General features: G+C 39.9%; 1 protein-coding gene across 1 annotated transcript; it reads right to left on the bottom strand.

Moving 5' to 3' along the window:
- Positions 1 to 12,967: 12,967 nt before the first annotated feature.
- LOC138356122 (zinc finger protein 610-like) lies at positions 12,968 to 13,519 on the bottom strand. Its single transcript, XM_069311873.1, has one exon. It carries the CDS (start codon positions 13,517 to 13,519, stop codon positions 12,968 to 12,970), a length of 552 nt encoding a protein of 183 aa, XP_069167974.1.
- Positions 13,520 to 16,026: the final 2,507 nt, after the last annotated feature.

Genomic DNA, 16,026 nt, shown 5'->3' on the forward strand with positions numbered 1-16,026 from the left:
TAACGTTACGTTCCCTAACAGATTCTCCTGTAACATTTGCAAGGGTCCACGAACTTTATGGCCAAAGACTAACTCAAAAGGAGAACAGCCCAGTGAACTTTGTAATCCCTCTCTAGCCGCAAACAAAACATACGGTAAATTCTCATCCCAGAAGGTGTGGGAACTCTCGCACGATGTCTTCAACATCTGCTTCAGAGTTAGATGGAAACGTTCAATTACCCCCCTGACTCTGTGGATGGTATGGGCTGGAAACCTTATGAGTTATTCCATGTTCCTTACAAAATTGCTCAAAAACATCAGACTTAAAATTAGTACCATTGTCAGTTTGCACGACCCGAGGCAGTCCAAAAGTGGAAAAAAATTGCAACATACGAGCAACAACAGTTTTTGCTCGGATGTTCCTTACAGCAAAAGCCTCTGGGTAACGAGTAGTGATACACATCATCGTGATTAGGTAAATATTACCAGACTTAGTTCTAGGTAATGGTCCAACACAGTCCATTACCACATGAGAAAATGGTTCCTCTGGCACGACAATAGGCCTTAGAGGAGCTTTAGGTGGAGTCTGGTTTGGTTTCCCAACCAGTTGACAAACAACACACGCATTACAAAATTTTGCCACATCGCTTTTCAGCTTGGGCCAGGAAAAATACTTTAAAATTTTGTGATACGTAATATTAATACCTTGATGTCCCCCCATAGGATCATCATGAGCAGCTGCCAAAACTCTTTCTCTATAGCAGGTCGGCAACATAATTAACCTGGTGGACTACCTCCCACTCATTTGACAAGGGAGCACTCTGTGGTCTCCATTTTCTCATCAAAATCCGATCATTGTAGTAGTACCCAGTTGCTGCGTCTACAATTTCCTCCATAGAGACAGCTGTCTCATGACAGTCTGCAAGAGTGGGGTCAGCTTTCTGTAACTCACTCAAGGAGGCATCTAGGCCTTGGTCAGATGCCATTGGCCGAGGCTCAACAGTGTTCTCCTCCACCTCCCCACTACTCTCTGTAGATGGCGGTGGCAGGCTCTCCACAATGTCCTCGGCCACGTCATCGAGTCGGGCCATGAATGTGTCCGCGAGGTCCACTTGGTTTTCACCACTCGGAAAGCTCCTCGTGACCTCGGGATTTACCACCTTGGCAAGCACAGGGCTGCCCTTACATTTAAGTCCCATAGACCTGGTCACCGCGCACGCAGGGTACACAACATTATCCTCTGCGGCGGGTGGATCCAGGCAAACCTTAGGGGTAGGCAACATAATAGGCAGTCTGGAGTCCCCTACCTTATCCCCTGCTAAATCATTACCAACTATTACATCAACATTAGGGAAAGGTAGGTATGAAGTGACTCCGACTGTACAAACACCCTTGTGGAAATCAGATTCCAGGGTAACCTTATGGCGGGGTACTGCTCGAGTATCACTAGTGACACCCTCGACCAGTACCACCTCTCCAGTGTCGAGAGTGTTGGCACCTTGCAATGCACTCTCTAAAATTAAAGTCTGGATGGCACCGGTGTCTCGGAAGATCACCACGTCCTTCCAGGAAGAACCCTCAGACAAAAGTAGTCTCCCTTTCGATAAGAATGGGGTAAGCAAGTCCAACCACTGTGGGTTGGAGGTCTTACTCCCTAACCCGTCCGAAGGCCTCAAGCCCTGTGTCACAACTAGAGCATTGGGTCTTTTTTCAGGGTACAGTTGCCAACAACGACTAATAGTGTGGTTTGGACGATTACAGTGACCACAAAAACGTCGGGGAGAAGAGACATCACTAACAGAATTACCCTTCGGTTCACCCTTAGGTGCCGTGGGGCTAGACACTTTAACAGGGTTAGTTATGTCTGAAACAAAAGGTGCATTAGGTAAAGGGTTAGAATGAGCTGGTCTGGACTGGCTGTGGGTATAAGTTTTGCTACTCTGTGGGGTATAATTATTTCTATTGGGCCTTTTGCCCGCCAATTGGTAGTTTTCTGCCCACTTGGCCAAATCCCCTATTTTAGAATTTAACTCTATCCTTCCTTTAATGTACTGTGAAACATTCTCTGGCATAATATCTATAAAATGCTCCATTAAAATTAAGTTCCTGAGAGCCTCGTATGTTTCGGCTTTCGCCAAGCGAATCCATCTATCAAACAATCGAATTTGATCATTCACAAATTCAGTGAGCGGTTGGTTGTGAGTAGGCCTAAGGTTACGATAAACTTGGCGGTGAGCTTCAGGAGTAATTTCATATGCCCGCAAAATACATTCCCTGACTTTATCATATTCGAAACACTCGTCGTCAGGCATGTTTATAAAAGTATCTTGTGCTTTACCCCTAAGTCTTCCCTGCAGGATTTTCACCCACTCTTCCTTTGGCCAGTTCATGGACGTGGCCAATTTCTGAAAATGGTTGAAAAACCTTTCAGGGTCAGACTCGGAAAATTCAGGCAAATTATGCTTTTTCTCATAATGCCTGGGGTTTGAATCCCCAGCAGGTGGAGGTCCAGTGGCATTCGCTCTAATTCTAGCCTCCTCGGTTTTGAGTCTTTGCTCCTCTAATTTTATTTTTGCTAACTCTAAAGCTAATTCTCTATCCCTATGAGTTGCACTTTCTGCTTGGCTAGGCTGGCATAAAGGTGTATCACTTGCCAATAGTTCTTCGTCAATACAATGTTGTAATATTTCATTCACCAAAGTCCACTTTTTATCTGCGACATTTAATTCTAGGTCAAATTCCTTGCCTAACAATACTAAATTACACTTGGTAAGTTTCTTTATCTCTACTGCTGAAGGCTCCCTTGCCAGTCTTTGCATTTCAGAAGACATCACTAATAATTTTAGCTCCCAGCCAAAGAAAAAATTAAAAAATAAAAATTGGAAAAAAAAACAAAAATTTGCACGGCCCCTAACACAAGGCCACACTAACCTTAATCGTGAAGGGATCCAGCTGGGTGTCCAGTCAGTGCAAGAATGTCCTTTGCTAGATGAGCTGGACCCTAGGCTAGCACACAACCGTTCTGCGGAAAACAAATTTTGGCACTCAAGAATCTAATTTTTTACACTTATAATGTTCCTCCCGGACTGGCCAACCACTTGTTATAAATATATGTGTGGGGCTTCTATGGGGTACTGGTACTATTAAGGGGTAAGGGTAGTTAGAAGACAAGAGTATCAAATATGGGAGAGCTAAAAGGCCCGGCCCCCAAAATAAACTATCCACAGTAGTAATAACTTGCTACTAGACCATATATGTTAGTCTAAGGGTTGATCAATGCGCTCCCACACTGGAAGAAGAGATACTCTGTAATTCATGTACTTATTTATTAACCCCTTAACAACCCCCCATATACACTCACACCAATAACAATAAAAATAATAACTTTACCACACTATCTTACGTTAAAAGCCTTGGTCCACGTAGGCAGGATACAAGGTTTACACTAAACAAGCTAGGGTAAAGTACTACTGGATAAGCACTCAAGCTGGATGCAGCTTAGGGTAGTGAGACCATGTGGTACCCTAATACAAAACACAACACTTAGGGGTACCCAAAACACTGGCAAATACTAACCCCAGGTCTCACCAATATTTACTACCAGAGTAGGCACACTTAACACCATATAATACTTAACTTAAGGGTACAGGAACTTCAGGTAAGGGAAATAAGTAAGAGGAGAAGGGAGAAGAGTAGGGGTGCAGCCACAGAGTAGGTCTTATCCGCACGAACACCAGCCAGAGAAGAGAGAGCTCCTAGCGACCAGCTGGCCTCCCTCATGTCGTGGTGCCGGAAGGAGCCTAATTGATCGTGCAGCTAAGCACATTAAAGATCTTCCCCTATGCAACGTATTGTTACTTTATGAATGATTAGAAAGTATTAGTAAGCAAATTTGGTGCCTATGTTATTATTTAATAATCAACCCCCAGCTCAGTCTTTAAATGCTCTTTGAGAAACAATAATAGTCTTACGTCTGGCAGGGAAGATACAAACAATTGCCGTTCGAGTTGCACTCAACTTGTACTACTAGAAAGTTTAATAGCTCAATTTTGACCTCTGGTTTCCACTGGAGAACCCAGGGTCGTAACAAGCAAGCTAAGGTAATTATGAAGAGTTGAGGTCCAGTGTAGTGCAGCAAGCTAAGGTAATTATGAGGAGTTGATGTCCAGTGTAGTGCAGCAAGCTAAGGTAATTATGAGGAGTTGAGGTTCAGTGTAGTGCAGCAAGCTAAGGTAATTATGAGAAGTTGAGGTCCAGTGTAGTGCAGTAAGCTAAGGTAATTATGAGTTGAGGTCCAGTGTAGTGCAGCAAGCTAAGGTAATTATGAGGAGTTGAGGTTCAGTGTAGTGCAGCAAGCTAAGGTAATTATGAGGAGTTGAGGCCCAGTGTAGTGTAGAAAGCAAAGGTAATTATGAGAAGTTGAGGTCCAGTGTAGTGCAGCAAGCTAAGGTAATTATGAGAAGTTGAGGTCTAGTGTAGTGTAGAAAGTAAAGGTAATTATGAGAAGTTGAGGTCAAGTGTAGTGTAGGAAGCTAAGGTAATTATAAGGAGTTGAGGTCCAGTGTAGTGCAGCAAGCTAAGGTAATTATGAGGAGTTCTAGTCTAGTGTAGTGTATAGCAAGCTAAGGTAATTTTAAGGAGTTGAGGTCCAGTGTAGTGTAGCAAGCTAAGGTAATTATGAGAAGTTGAGATCCAGTGTAGTGTAGCAAGCTAAGGTAATTATGAGGAGTTGAGGTCCAGTGTAGTGTTGCAAGCTAAAGTAATTATAGGGAGTTGAGGTCCAGTGTAGTGCAGCAAGCTAAGGTAATTATGAGGAGTTGAGGTCCAGTGTAGTGCAGCAACCTAAGGTAATTATGAGTTGAGGTCCAGTGTAGTGTAGCAAGCTAAGGTAATTATAAGGAGTTGAGGTCCAGTGTAGTGCAGCAAGGTAAGGTAATTATGAGGAGTTGAGGTCCAGTGTAGTGTAGAAAGCAAAGGTAATTATGAGGAGTTGAGGTCCAGTGTAGTGCAGCAAGCTAAGGTAATTATGAGAAGTTGAGGTCCAGTGTAATGCAGCAAGCTAAGTTAATTATGAGGAGTTGAGGTCCAGTGTAGTGTAGCAAGCTAAGGTAATTATAAGGAGTTGAGGTCCAGTGTAGTGCAGCAAGCTAAGGTAATTATGAGGAGTTAAGGTCCAGTGTAGTGCTGCAAGCAGCAGCAGAGGGGTGTAATAGTAGAAACAACAGTAGCTGGATCAGCATGAGAAGTAGCAGTTGGTAACAGGGTTGTTGATTTGTAGAACCAATTACCACGAACGTAGTTGAGGTAGGGTCCGTCGATTGTTTCAATCATGGGTTGGACATGTATATGAGTGGGATTGGGTGGTTATAAATAGGACCTGCCTCGTATGGGCCAATAGGCCTTCTGCAGTTACCTTTGTTCTTATGTTCTTAAATAGCAGGAGGAACAGCAGTAACAGGATCAGTATAGGAAGTAGCAGGAGGAACAGCAGTAGCCGGATCAGCATGAGAAGTAGCAGTAGAAATAGCAGGAGGAACAGAAGCCGGGGAAATTTTGTTTTAAAGGATGCCGTGAGTAGGAAGAAGAGGGTGTAACATCATTTTCAGGACATCATTAAATTAAAAATTTTAAATATTTAAATTTGTATTCAAAATAATGTGTGTACAAGAACATATGAGTAATATACAATTGTGGGGACAGGAGTTACAAAAACTCATGAAGCCATTATTACGTAAAGCGTTTTCCACAAAACTTGCAATAATTTAGAAGAAAATTTAATTAAAGGTGTGACGGGGTAAACACGTAATACTAAACGAGAAGTAAGCTAACAAAAATGAATAATTTCAAAAAAACACAAATGAATACAATAAAAAGGTGATAAATAATGACTGGCATAGACTGACATTAATGAGTCAGTAGTTCTAGCAACAGTACAGTACTTTATTTACATTACCAACACAGTGGAAATACTAAGGTGTAATTTAGAAAAGAAACTGGACTTTTTCTCTTAACATTTTCTTGGAACTTAACAGATCATAAGAGTAATATAGTATAAGTTATGGTTAATGAGGGCAACAGTAAAAATAAACAAGGATCACAAGGAAAGGAGATTTCCTTTATTCAAGGAAACAAGAATAAACAAAGGACATGAATAAACACTTTATCAAAGAAATGCAAGAATTAGATGACACATAATGAAGAAAGGACATAAATTGTAATAAATAGAAATATAAGATTAGAGTAACAAACTTATTATTAGGAAAAATGTGAGTGAAATTAGTTACATGGTATTGATTATATGGTATTAATTATATAATATTAAGTAAATATTTCTTAGTCTACATTCTCTTTCATGTACATACTCAAACATTTTTTCTCATCTACATTAATGACGTTCCAAATACCTCTCAACATCTCAAACCAATTTTATTTGCTAATGACACACTCTTCATTTTCTCCAGTCCTAACCCTCTTATTTTAAATGGTTCAGTGAATATTGAACTAATTAAGTTCACCTTTGGCTAACTGCTAACAAACTCATCTTTAACATTGACAAAACTTTCTATATTTTGTTTGGTAATAAATCCTCATTTCAAATTAATCTAAGAATTAACAATATCAAAATTAGTAACACAGTAGATGGTAATTAAATTCGATCCTTGGTGTTCTCATTGATAACAAGCTGAATTTTCAGGGACACATTCAAAATATAGCTAAAAAAGTTGGCATTCTCTCTAAAATCAGATACTATGTACCTCACCTTGCCCTGGTGATGCTCTATTACTCTTATCTATCCTTATCTCAATTATGGTATCTGTGCTTGGGGGTTCTACAACCCAAAATCATCTACGTCCGCTAATTACTCAACACAAATCTATTGGAATAATAACAAACCCTGGCCCCCAGACTGCACTCGACCCACTTAAATCATTGAATATGTAAGATAATAAGTCACTGCACATATTCTCAAGTATACTCTATATATTTAAAACCCTGAACTGTAATGCCAATCCTGACCTTAAACGCTTCCCAGAAGTTTGTAACAGAACCCATGGGCACCACATCAGAAACAAATCTTGTTTCTTGTGTGGTTTCAAGATCCAGGGGGGGGGGGGTCTTGTAGCCGAACGGACATCGCGAAGGACTCGTAATTCTGTGGCCCGGGTTCAATTCCCGGACCAGGCAGAAACAAATGGGGAAAGTTTCTTTCACCCTGATGCCCCCGTTACCTAGCAGTAAATTAGGTACCTTGGAGTTAGAAAGCTGTTAAAGAGTTGCTTCCTGGGGTGTTTGTGTGTGTGGGGAAAAAAAAATTATTTTGTAGTTACTTACAGTTGATTGACAATTGAGAGGCAGGCCGAAAGAGCAGAGCTCAACCTCTGCAAGAACTAGGTGAATAAGTACCTATTTGATATTCCAAGAGTGAGACTGATCCAAACTTGAAATTCTCTGCAAATAAATGGATCCAGAATGTGGAATGATCTTCCCAGTCATTTCAAAGGCTGTACCTCTCTCAATCAGCTTAAGAGAAAAACCAAGTGCTACCTAATAAACTCCATTTAACCTACCATACCCCCTAAATGTCAACTTATGTTTTGCTTTTTACTAACAATATTGATTATTGATCAACTAGTTTAACTGCTGATATCTGCCATATATAAACTTGAAGAAAATTGTAATCTTCTGTTTATTTAGTTAAAATTACTTCTGCTGTTCTGTTTCAATTTCTGCTGTCCTTCCATCATACAATTTTTGTCATTCTTGATTTTCATTTTTCAATTCACGCTTTTGATCTCAATTAGTTTTAAGGTATTAGTCTAAGTGTTTTTTCTTCATCTTGCCCGAAACGCTGTGCGTATTAGTGGCTTTAGGCATAGTATGTACTACCTGTATATAAACTAGAAATCCACCATTCTGTTTGTAACTCACCTTGTATGTTTGCCCAAAATGCTATGTGTATTAGTGGATTTACTTACTGTATGTACTAGCTTTATCTATAAATCCAACATTATGTTTGTAACTCATCATCTATACTTTTCCTGAATAAAAATTTGATTTTGAATTCTGAAATTTGTATTACTTTTACCTAAATAAAACTTATTTGTGAATTAATTTTGTTATTACACTCTCTCTTTTAAACTGGTTGGGAGGCATACAAATTTTAATTAAATTACAGTAATTTAATTAATTTAGCATTCCAATAATTAGGAAACCAGCGATAGGAAATCTCATAAATGCACCTCATAATATAAACTGGGAATCTGAACTCAACAATACACAGGATATAAATTCATAATGGATATAAACTGCCAAAAGATTAAACCTTTGGCTCACAAGTGGCATACTTAAAGCAATTAACAAGAAACACGAACATGAAACAAAACATAGAATTGGCCTAATTACAAAAATAGTTAAGAGATACTCATCAATGCTTATCAATATAATATGAAGAGCCAAAACTTCCTTTTATGAGAATAGATTTAAAGAAGCAAAAGGAAATATGAAAATGAAAAAATCCACAAGGGCCGTGATGAGGATTGAACCTACATATGAGAGCATCCCAGACACTGCCTTAATCGACTGAGCTACGACATGGATAAGGGCCTCGTCACAGCCCTTGTGGATTTGTTCATTTGATGCATCACGCTATTGTAATTTCTATGTGTAGTGAAATATGAAAAGTACATGGAAATCCATCTCTAGAGTCTAAACAACAATCACATAACAAGCAGATAAAACTCTCCAATGATGGTTACACACCTGTAACAGACTTAGATATTGCAACTGAATTCAATAGCTTCTTTTCATCATTTGGTACAAACCTTGCCAGAAAAATCCCAGACACCCAGACACATGTTACTATAAATCTCATAGGCAGCTGTCCTAACTTTTGTTGACAGAGCACTTGGGCTGTCAACAAGCTGTTCTACCTCTTAAGAGGTAGACTATATTGCTCTGGACTATATACATTCCTATCTCAGTGACAGACATGTACATGTGGTCATCAATAGCATAACCGTTCTTACTTTACTCACTTGAACATAGGGGTGCCACAGGGCAGCATCTTGGGAACTCTCCTATTTCTTATATACATCAATGATGTGCCAAATGTTTCTAGCATTCTTAAACCTATACTATTTGCAGATGATACTACCATTATCTATTCTCACCCTACCCCCACACACTAAATAATATTGTCAACAGTGAATTAAAAAAGTTCACTCATGGATGTCAACCAATAAACTTACACTAAACATAGAAAAGACCTTCCACAGTTTATTTGGTAGTAAATTATCAAATCAGATTCAACTTTAGATAGACAATGTTAACATTACCCATAAAAATGATGGGAAGATGACCAAACCACACACCAGAAGATGAGAAGATGATGACATTTCGGTCCGTCCTGGACCATTATCAAATCGATTATGATAATGGTCCAGGACGAACCAGGATGTTGTCGTCTCATCTTCGGGTGTGTGGTTTGGTCATCATAGTCTTATGATTAATCTGATTGTTAAACTTCTTACCAAACAAAAATGTAAAACGCTTTGTCAATGTTAAGGGTGAGTTTGTTACCAGTCAATTTAACGGACTTCATTTTGTTCAGTGTGCACCGTGTCATTTAGAATAAGTGGGTTAGCATATGAGAAAATATGAAGATTGCTTCTTCTTCATGTGCTGAAGAGAGAATATCAAGGTATTTGGAAGATATATATTAGAAAAACAAGTGTACCAAGTATGCTACCCTTGCAGAATGTCAACGTTAATTGGCAAAGTGGGAGAAGTAGCAGCGTTCACTGAAATATACTGCTGACAGAGATAAGATTGCAAGTACTGAAGGAAGTGACCTCTAACTCCATAGTGTTGGAGTTTCAGAAGAAGGTTATTGTGGTTAACAGTGTCAAAACCCTTGTGCAAGTCAACAAACAAACCTATGGGGAGCTCATTTTTGTTAAGTACTGCATGTAATAATTTAAGCACATTTATAAGAGCAGTGTTAGTGCTTTTATTGGTCCTGAAGCCACACTATTATCACACGAGGATAACCTCAATAAATTCCTCTCCCAATGTGATCTAACAAACTGACCCTATTAGTGCCTCAACTTAATTATCCCATTGTTACCAATAATGTAAGTTATTAATAGGAGTTAGCTAAGTTCTATAAGATATTGTTACTGTAAGTGGACAGTGACCTTGTATGTTAAGGTAATTGTCAAGTAAATTGATAATATTAATAATAATAATAATTTATTCACAAGGAAGTACAATGGGGTTGGTGAGATTACATAAGACTGGTATTTTTACATTCTTGTAAGGTCACTAACACACACAGTGTTTCCTGCAAGTTCTATAACATATAGTTACTGTGAGTGACCAGTTACTTTGTATGTTGAGATAATTGTCAAGTAAGTTCTATAACATTTCTAGTTACTGAAAGTGGATAGCGACTTTTTATGTTGAAACAATCGTCCAGTTCTATATAATATAATTAAAAGGTAATAGGTAAGAGTCAAGTATTACACCATATTATATCTATAAATAATATGGGCCAATGATTGCTCCTAAGCAAATAATAACTTCACATCATTCACATCCATCAACACAACTTGAACCTAAACTGCCAATCAAAACAATAAACTATATTGTTTTGGTTTGCCTAGATGACAGATTGCAAGCCGTGGTTTGGCCACAGAGCAGCAAAAACCATAGCTCTTTGACCTTTAATATGTGGCTAGTAAAAAATTCTTGAGAAATGCACGACTATATAAGAAGTTCCGATACTTGTGGAAACAAAGTTTGCATTCACAGTTAAAGGAGATAAAACTTTGTGTCTTGTTTGCCAAGTGCCATTCAGTCATTACAAAGCCAGGAACTTGAAACGCCAGTATGAACCCAATCACAAAAACATTTCGTATGATTATCCACCTAAATCAGAATTAAGGAAAAATAAGTTAAATGAGTTAAAATCATCAATAAATAGCCAGTAGACACTGTTGACATTATTCAGTAAGGAAGCTGTGGCTCTCAAATGGTTCTCCTGCAGCTCTCAAACATCTTAGGCTTATCATTTGCAGCTCTTACAGTAAGCAAGTTTGGCCACCCCTGCCATAAAGGCTACTCCTATACCTGGTAAAACAGGCCTATAATAATCATACATACCAATTATGCAATGATTAAATTTAGGCTTATATCTACAAATTAATAATCATTACACTGTAATTTATAGTTAGAAATACTTATTAATCAAAGATATTGAGAATAATGCAAATATAGACATCTGATGTAAATACTAGCAGTAATTAAGCCTAGGCTACATTCAATGAAATACTAAAAAAAAAATTAAATTCTAGTCTAGACGGAGCCGGTCGGCCGAGCGGACAGCACGCTGGACTTGTGATCCTTTGGTCCTGGGTTCGATCCCAGGCGCCGGCGAGAAACAATGGGCAGAGTTTCTTTCACCCTATGCCCCTGATACCTAGCAGTAAAATAGGTACCTGAGTGTTTGTCAGCTGTCACAGGCTGCTTCCTGGGGGTGGAGGCCTGGTCGAGGACCGGGCCGCGGGGACACTAAAGCCCGAAATCCTCTCAAGATAACCTCAAGATGGTAATATACTATAAATGAAAAATGCCACTTTATAAAATGGGTTAATACAAGTGGCAGAGTCAGGCTAATATTATTGTCAGATAAGACAATATAATTGCCAGTATTCTAATATAATTGTGTCAGGATAATATATTTACCAGCACGCTAATGTAGCTGCCAGTATCAGGCTAATATAATTGCCAGTCAGGATAATATTACTGCTAGTTAAGATAATATAACTGCTAGTCAGGGGGTAATATAATTGCCAGTCAGACTCATATAATTGAGTCAGGATAATATAATTGGCAGTCAAGCTAATGCAATTCTCAGTCAGGATATACGTAATATAATTGCTAATCAGTATAATATTATTGCAGGTTAAGCTAATATAATTGTCAGAGTCAGGATAATATAACTGCTATAACATAAATATCTCAGTCTGGCAAATATTATTTAACAGCTGAGTAATATATATTACTATATATCGTTGGGCTAGAGAAAATATATTTTTCCAACTAAGAAAATTATAAATGCCAGTCAGGCTAATATGACTAATGAACTAAGGTTAGCCTTTTATCAGTATCTATCTTAATGCACACAATAATACAGGGGTTAGATCACTGTAACTACTGTGGATAGGTCAGACTACTAAAAATATCTGATGCAAATATAAATGAAGAGGTTTAGTTGAAATAAATTCCAGTCTAATATATATTTGTTAATGATTTATATATCTCAGTCATTAAGCAAAATAAAAAAATAATTTTAATATTTCATAAAAATAGTACAACAGTATATATGTACAGTAAAACCAAAGTTAAAAGTTAACAAATCAACTAGAGTGCTTTTGGCTTCCTTTCAAGCCTTCAACTGTGGTGGCAGTGATGGCACTGCCAATGCCAGCACTGTGGGTGTGAAATATTGCCACGTTTCTTCTATGGCAGAGAAGAAAGTGGAACGGAAGCTATGAGGTACACAGATATCAAAGAAGACAATTGGTACCAGTTGTAGATACACGATCATGACGACAGAAAGGAAAATAGGGCAGGGGTTGGAGAGTGAGAAACAAGTTATAGTGAAATAGCAACACCATGTTTTTGAATACAGTATATGGAATTGGGTAAGCTAAAACAGTATAAAAATATATAATGAAATAATTGGTTGCAGCTATGGAGAGTGCAAGATATTTTCCTGATAAAGTTTACAATTTCCAACAATTTTAAAATTGTAAAAATGGTATTATAAGTTAATGAACTAATATGTGCTTTATTATACATTACACTTAAAACATTTTCCGATTTATCTCTCACACTCAAAATGTTTAACCAATCACCCAAATGCACCATCTTGTGAGTTTTCATATTACAAAGATGACTGAATCTCTTCCAAAACTCTGGACACTCATGAAGGTTTATCATTCAAATGCACTAACATGTGTGCTATTATACCTTTACGTGACTTGTATAATCTGCCACACTTATCACACTCAAAAGGCCTTTCTACTGTATGTACTGACATGTGACTTATTATAGAGCCACGAGCTCTAAACCTTTTGCCACACTCATCACACTCAAAAGGTCTTTCATCATTGTGCGTCATCATGTGAATCTTCATACTGCCAAGGTGTCTGAACCTCTTCCCACACTCTGGACACTTATGAGGTTTTCCACCCGAATGCACTAACATGTGACGCTTCATACTTTCAATATGAGTAAATACCTTCCCACACTCTGGACACTTATGAGACATGTGACGCTTCATATTTTCAATATGAGTAAATACCTTCCCACACTCTGGACACTTACGAGGTTTTTCACCCGAATGCACTAACATGTGAGTCTTCATATGTCCAAGCTGATTGAACTTCTTTCCACACTCTGGACACGGGTGAGTCTTCATCTTCTTTATGATAGGTGCAGTTTGTGGGAAGGTTTTCTCCTCGGATGACTGCATGAGTGGTGATGCTGGGTGACGCCTCACGGTGGGGCGTCAATGTTGAGGCTTAGGCAAGGCTTGAGTGTTGTTTCTTAGGCTGTTGTAGAGTTAGACTTGATGTGAGCACTTGAAGGTTAATGGTGGGCTTCTTCTTTATGATAGGTGCAGTTTGTGGGAAGGTTGTTGTGTTGATTTAGGGACGACGACGATCGTACGTGGGAAGGTTTTATGCTCATGTCTGGACACTCACCGTCCCGTGTTGTGATAATGGCGGCGACGCTCACCTAGGCGTTCCAGTGTTCTTTCTGGTGCCACACTTTATTTTTCCTACTTCTTACTTTTGTTTGTAACTGGTTTTCTACATTTAACTCTTAGGTTTTCCTAATTTTTTTTAAAATTAAAGAATATGCTTGCAATTTATTTATAAAAATATAATGGTACACGTTTATATACTTTCTGAAGGAAACATTGCTCCCATGGTGAATGCACTACTTTGCATTTAAATTTTTAAATTTTGCCCTGAGGGGCGAGTTTATTGGGACATCCTGTGAGTGGACACACCACTATAGTGACAGTATTGGGCAGCGCCACTCATCTTGTGAGTGGACACACCACTATAGTGACAGTATTGGGCAGCGCCACTCATCCTGTGAGTGGACACACCACCATAGTGACAGTATTGGGCAGCGCCACTCATCCTGTGAGTGGACACACCGCCATAGTGACAGTATTGAGCAGCGCCACTATATCCTGTGAGTGGACACACCACTATAGTGATAGTATTGGGCAGCGTCACTCATCCTGTGAGTGGACACACCACCATAGTGACAGTGTATAGCGAGTAGATTATCCCAATAATATACTCGCTCCAAATGCATTGTTAATATTCCTGTCAACCTTTGGAGATGAATGAGGTGAGGCGTTGCCCGGGCAACACGGTGAGGTGTTGCCCGAGCATATAAGCAGCAGAATAGCAAACATTAACCAGAGTCTACTTTCAAGTGTGGTCTAGAGCAGACACTTGCGAGATACTGTACCGACGCTCAGTGCGCTCAACTCACACCAAAGTATCACCTGTGTACTTCTGTATATTCGACCAAATATATATATAGTATCTTAGTGTCTGTGTTTATTTGTCACCATACTTTACGAAACAATAGAACCGTTACATTGGTGACCCCAGAGAGTTTCGACGATACCCAGCCACGATGGACTACAACATGGATTCTCACTGGACTTCTACTGCTATTGCTGGCTGTGGACGGCATCCACCTGTCATGGAACGCTGCCAACACCCTCGCCACAGCTATGATTTACATCACGATCATCTCGGCATTTTCATCAACTACAGCTTGCTGCACAGCGAGTGTTACTTACTCATCTGACAGTTTCATCAGCAACTACATCATGTGGGATCTATATACAGCCTGTCCTGCCGACTCTCCGTCGCTGCCAGGGCACTGCTTGTCCTACGCCCACGACAGCTGCTCTGTCATCAGATTCATCTACACGTTCACTGCATTTTGATACTCGGCCGACTCAAGCCCTTTGCGCAGTACAGGACTTACAGCTTGCGTTTCCGACACTTCGTCGCCTTTAGGACAATTCAGCTCTAGATGTGATTACCTCGTTGTCCTAACTACGTGCCTACATTACCTCCTAATGTCCTGGTGCCCGAGCCCATCCGCCCCGGATCTAAATGCTCCACCAGCGACCCAAGGACACAACAATTATGCACATTCTTCTCTCCTGCTACACCGAGCTTGTCCACACACTGCCTACATCTTTTGGTACCAGACTACAATTTCCACAGTCAACAATGCAGTACTCGGCGTGTACAGTCCTAATCAACCCAAGACGCTACAGCTTCGACACAGAGCAGACAGCAGACTACGACCGCATCGAGCCGCCACGCTCTCGCTCCCCGAGTTTAGACACTCACAATTCTCAATCGAGCCGCCACGCTCTCCCACATAGAGCTCCACGACTCCAGCCTCACTCAGCTCTCTGCTCTGCTCCAGGCTTCGTCTCAACGTCTGCGACACTGCTAAATCCAGAGACACATCCGCCGACTACGCAGTTCACTTTTTCGACCACAGTTACCAGCAGCACCGCCACCTACGACAACGGACGATCCTGTACGACCTCCCACCCTACAACCCCAGTTACCAGCCGCACCACAACCTGATCCTACGACGACGGACGATCCTGTGCGACCTCCCACCCTACGACCCCAGTTAGATGACATCAGCGAAAAGGAGGAAGTTAACTTTGATGGTTATGTAACGCGAGCAGGGCGTACAATTCACCGACCAGCTAAGTTCCTTGATCAAGTATTTTTCCTTTCATCCCCTGGGAGGGGGAGTTCTGTAGCGAGTAGATTATCCCAATAATATACTCGCTCCAAATGCATTGTTAATATTCCTGTCAACCTTTGGAGATGAATGAGGTGAGGCGTTGCCCGGGCAACACGGTGAGGTGTTGCCCGAGCATATAAGCAGCAGAATACCAAACATTAACCAGAG

The sequence above is a fragment of the Procambarus clarkii genome, chromosome 6 (assembly GCF_040958095.1).
Source record: "Procambarus clarkii isolate CNS0578487 chromosome 6, FALCON_Pclarkii_2.0, whole genome shotgun sequence".
NCBI classification, from domain to species: Eukaryota; Metazoa; Arthropoda; class Malacostraca; order Decapoda; family Cambaridae; genus Procambarus; species Procambarus clarkii.

Bases quoted from the DNA above. Each gene is read 5' to 3' on its own strand.
- LOC138356122 (XM_069311873.1), bottom strand. From the start codon at position 13,519: ATGCAGTCATCCGAGGAGAAAACCTTCCCACAAACTGCACCTATCATA.